The 5,132-nt window shown below is 54.1% G+C and overlaps 1 protein-coding gene across 1 annotated transcript in view; it reads right to left on the reverse strand.

The window, feature by feature from the left end:
• Nucleotides 1-283: 283 nt before the first annotated feature.
• NDUFB9 (NADH:ubiquinone oxidoreductase subunit B9) overlaps nucleotides 284-5,132 on the reverse strand; it is a 10,294-nt gene continuing 5,445 nt past the window's right edge. Inside the window, exons 3-4 of the mRNA XM_069959828.1 lie at nucleotides 3,405-3,518; nucleotides 284-493 (exon numbers count right to left, since the gene is read on the reverse strand). Of these exons, the coding sequence (XP_069815929.1) occupies nucleotides 362-493; nucleotides 3,405-3,518 (246 nt within the window). The 3' untranslated portion in view covers nucleotides 284-361. The remainder of the gene's footprint in view (nucleotides 494-3,404; nucleotides 3,519-5,132) is intronic.

Consider the following 5,132-nt stretch of genomic DNA (forward strand, 5'->3'; position numbering starts at 1 on the left):
AGCCTGCCAGGGACTTGTTTACATCAGCCGTCTCAGAAGGGAGGAGGGGGAGAAAGAAAGGCAGGCTTACACAGCAATGTCCTAAGCAGAAAGCAGCAGCGAAGAACTAGGGGAAGGGGACTGAATAGCTAATAAGTATGGAAGGAATTGTTAGTTTCACCATGGGCAGTAACAAATGAAAAGTTATGTTTGAGTGTAATACCCCTTTAACCCTTGATTTTGCAGTCAGCAGAACAGCCTGTGGCGGGATGAGGAGTTGTACACACAATAGACATGACTCCCGTCAGAGATGTGTAGAGATTTAATATATACTGAGCATGTCACATACACACTGAATAGAGTGATCCATTGTGCACTGTTCTTATGTGGGTCTTTCACGTGGTCTTGTCACATAATCCCACCATAGTGGGGGCAGGTCACCCTCTCTGCGGGCTGGGGGCAAGGATTCAGTCTTTGGACCGTCAGGTGGGGTCTCCTCCATAAGCTGCTGAACCTGAAGACAAATGAGAACAAGATTTTTTGGACGATTCTTAAGTTCAATCTCGATTTTTCTCTTTTTGCTAAATAAACAGAACATTATTCTCCCTGTAGCCTTTAATGACGTTTGAGACAACTATGTGCCATGTGTACTCTGTGCCCCAATACAGTACAGGAGATCTTCTTTGTGCCTCCATCTAGGTAGGGTGTAGTAGTGGAGGTCTAGTGGATGAGGGGTGTAGTAGTGGAGGTCTAGTGGATGAGGGGTGTAGTAGTGGAGGTCTAGTGGATGAGGGGTGTAGTAGTGGAGGTCTAGTGGATGAGGGGTGTAGTAGTGGAGGTCTAGTGGATGAGGGGTGTAGTAGTGGAGGTCTAGTGGATGAGGGGTGTAGTAGTGGAGGTCTAGTGGATGAGGGGTGTAGTAGTGGAGGTCTAGTGGATGAGGGGTGTAGTAGTGGAGGTCTAGTGGATGAGGGGTGTAGTAGTGGAGGTCTAGTGGATGAGGGGTGTAGTAGTGGAGGTCTAGTGGATGAGGGGTGTAGTAGGGAGGTCTAGTGGATGAGGGGTGTAGTAGTGGAGGTCTAGTGGATGAGGGGTGTAGTAGTGGAGGTCTAGTGGATGAGGGGTGTAGTAGGGAGGTATAGTGGATGAGGGGTGTAGTAGTGGAGGTCTAGTGGATAAGGGGTGTAGTAGTGGAGGTCTAGTGGATGAGTGCTGTAGTAGTGGAGGTCTAGTGGATAAGGGGTGTAGTAATGGAGGTATAGTGGATGAGGGGTGTAGTAGTGGAGATATAGTGGATAAGGGGTGTAGTGGTACAGGTAAAGATGAGAGGTGTGGTGGTACAGGTATAGATGAGGGGTGTATTAGTAGTAGTACAGATTAGGGGTGTAGTAGTACTACAGGTAAACATGAGGGGTGTAGTAGTACAGGAACAGATGAGGGGTGTAGTACTACTACTACAGGTAAAGATGAGGGGTGCAGTAGTAGTAGTACAGGTAATAGATGAGGGGTGCAGTAGTAGTAGTACAGGTAATAGATGAGGGGTGTAGTAGTAGTACAGTAATAGATGAAGGGTGTAGTAGTAGTACAGTAATAGATGAGGGGTGTAGTAGTAGTAGTAGTACAGGTACAGATGAGTGTCAGGGACATAGCTAGGAGCATGGGGCCCCATGAAACCTTGATGACTGGGGGGGAGCATGGGGCACACGGGGGGGATCAGAGCATGGGGCACACGGGGGGGGGGAGCAGACCATTGGGCACACGGGGGGGAGCAGAGCAAGGGGCACACGGGGGGGAGCAGACCATTGGGCACACGGGGGGGAGCAGACCATTGGGCACACGGGGGGGAGCAGACCATTGGGCACACGGGGGGGAGCAGAGCATGGGGCACACGGGGGGGGGAGCAGAGCATGAGGCACACGGGGGGGGAGCAGAGCATGGGGCACACGGGGGGGGAGCAGAGCATGGGGCACACGGGGGGGATCAGAGCATGGGGCACACGGGGGGGATCAGAGCATGGGGCACACGGGGGGGGAGCAGAGCATGGGGCACACGGGGGGGGAGCAGAGCATGGGGCACACGGGGGGGGAGCAGAGCATGGGGCACACGGGGGGGGGAGCAGAGCATGGGGCACACGGGGGGGGGGGAGCAGAGCATGGGGCACACGGGGGGGGGAGCAGAGCATGGGGCACACGGGGGGGGGAGCAGAGCATGGGGCACACGGGGGGGGAGCAGAGCATGGGGCACACGGGGGGGGAGCAGAGCATGGGGCACACGGGGGGGGAGCAGAGCATGGGGCACACGGGGGGGAGCAGACCATTGGGCACACGGGGGGGAGCAGACCATTGGGCACACGGGGGGGAGCAGACCATTGGGCACACGGGGGGGAGCAGACCATTGGGCACACGGGGGGGAGCAGACCATTGGGCACACGGGGGGGAGCAGACCATTGGGCACACGGGGGGGAGCAGACCATTGGGCACACGGGGGGGAGCAGACCATTGGGCACACGGGGGGGAGCAGACCATTGGGCACACGGGGGGGAGCAGACCATTGGGCACACGGGGGGGAGCAGACCATTGGGCACACGGGGGGGAGCAGACCATTGGGCACACGGGGGGGGGAGCAGAGCATGGGGCACACGGGGGGGGGAGCAGAGCATGGGGCACACGGGGGGGGAGCAGAGCATGGGGCACACGGGGGGGGGGGGGGGGGGAGCAGAGCATGGGGCACACGGGGGGGGGGGGTGAGCAGAGCATGGGGCACACGGGGGGGGTGAGCAGAGCATGGGGCACACGGGGGGGGGGGTGTGAGCAGAGCATGGGGCACACGGGGGGGGGGGGGGTGAGCAGAGCACGGGGCTGACCCGGTGTACCCCCTCTGCCAGAGCGCACACCTCAGGCACTTGCGCTCTCCTCCCGCCGGCACATACTCCCCGCTGCTGACCTGCCCCCATAGCGGGACGAATATCTCCTCCCGGGCGCACATGGAAGTCCACGGAGGAGGCTGCGGGGACTGAAGGATCGGGTGATATTGACGCTGCGGTTACTGGAGCTGTACAGCAGGATCTGGGGGCGCAGTGCAGACCCCCGATCCCGCTGTACAGCTCCAGTAACCGCAGCAACACTATCAACTGATGCTTCAGTCCCCACAGCCGCCTCCGTGGACTTCCATGTGCGGCCGGGAGGGAGCGGCGGGGACATAGGACGCTGCTGGGCGCTCCCGCTCCTCAGGCTCTGTTTCAGTATCTGGAGGGTGCGAGCAACGCGAATCCCTCCCAGCCACACGACGGCATCTAATGATTTTTTTGAAAATCGATAAATTGATTCTCAAATTCTGGGCGAATTAAACAAATTAATTTGATTAATTGCCCAGCCAGAGTATAGAGTCATATACGTAGGGGCTCCTGCATGTCGCAGTGCACGCACCTCACGGTCCCAGCTCGCTTCACGAAGCTTCTTCCATTGCTCTCTCTTAACAAAGTAGTCGGGATACATGGCCTTCTCAGAGGGATGCCAGTAATCCAGACACCACTCCGGCACCTGAAGACGACAATCAGAAGACACAGGTTACTATATTAGAGCTGGTGGGGTCACTGTGTACATACATTACATTACTGATCCTAAGTTACATCCTGTATTATTCTCCAGAGCTGCAGTCACTATTCTGCTGATGGGGTCACTGTGTACATACATTACATTACTTATCCTGTACTGATCCTGAGTTACATCCAGGGCTGTGGAGTCGGAGTCGGAAAAAAAATGTACCGACTCCAGCTTTAAAAAATTTAGAATTAAATTTTGATATGAATTTTACAAGTTTTGCTCATGAATATATATTATGAGCAACATTCTAATAGGATACTGGCCCTATTACATAAGGGTGGTCAGGGAATATATCAGTAATAGGACACTGGCCCTATTACATAAGGGTGGTCGGGGAATATATCAGTAATAGGACACTGGCCCTATTAGATAAGGGGGGGTCAGGGAATATATCAGTAATAGGACACTGGCCCTATTACATAAGGGTGGTCAGGGAATATATCAGTAATAGGACACTGGCCCTATTACATAAGGGGGGTCAGGGAATATATCAGTAATAGGACACTGGCCCTATTACATAAGGGGGGTCAGGGAATATATCAGTAATAGGACACTGGCCCTATTACATAAGGGTGGTCGGGGAATATATCAGTAATAGGACACTGGCCCTATTACATAAGGGGGGTCAGGGAATATATCAGTAATAGGACACTGGCCCTATTACATAAGGGGGGTCAGGGAAAAGTTTGGGGTCACTATTTAGCAGTTTGTTTCTGAGCTGGAAGAGTCCATTGTGTGGGGGGAGATCTGTGTTGTTCTCTTCCTGAATGCTGGATGACTGTATATCAGCAGCAGTGTAATATGAAGATATCCTGTGTAATATAGAGGAGGAGGAGGAGGAGGAGGAGGAGGAGGAGGAGGAGAAGACATAAGTAGTGTAGCTGTAACCTCTGTCCTCAGTGTGGTGTTTTCTCTCTGGGAGAAGATTGTGTGTTTTTCTTCAGTGTTCTATGGCTGCAGCTGTGTGTGTGTGTGTGTGTGTGTGTGTGTGTGTATGTGTGCTATGGCTGCAGCAGGCTGTGTGCGTGTATGTGTGCTATGGCTGCAGTAGGCTGTGTGTGTGTGTGTGTGTGTGTATGTGTGCTATGGCTGCAGTAGGCTGTGTGTGTGTGTGTGTGTATGTATGTGTGCTATGGCTGCAGCAGGCTGTGTGTATGTGTGCTATGGCTGCAGCAGGCTGTGTGCGTGTATGTGTGCTATGGCTGCAGTAGGCTGTGTGTGTGTGTGTGTGTGTGTGTGTGTGTGTGTGTGTGTGTGTATGTGTGCTATGGCTGCAGTAGGCTGTGTGTGTGTGTGTGTGTGTGTGTGTGTGTGTATGTATGTGTGCTATGGCTGCAGCAGGCTGTGTGTATGTGTGCTATGGCTGCAGCAGGCTGTGTGTATGTGTGCTATGGCTGCAGAAGGCTGTGTGTATGTGTGCTATGGCTGCAGCAGGCTGTGTGTGTGCTATGACTACAGCAGGCTGTGTATGTGTGCTATGGCTGCAGCAAGCTGTGTGTGTGTGTGTTATGACTACAGCAGGCTGTGTATGTGTGCTATGGCTGCAGCAAG

This window comes from Dendropsophus ebraccatus, chromosome 2 (assembly GCF_027789765.1).
Source record: "Dendropsophus ebraccatus isolate aDenEbr1 chromosome 2, aDenEbr1.pat, whole genome shotgun sequence".
Lineage (NCBI taxonomy): Eukaryota > Metazoa > Chordata > Amphibia > Anura > Hylidae > Dendropsophus > Dendropsophus ebraccatus.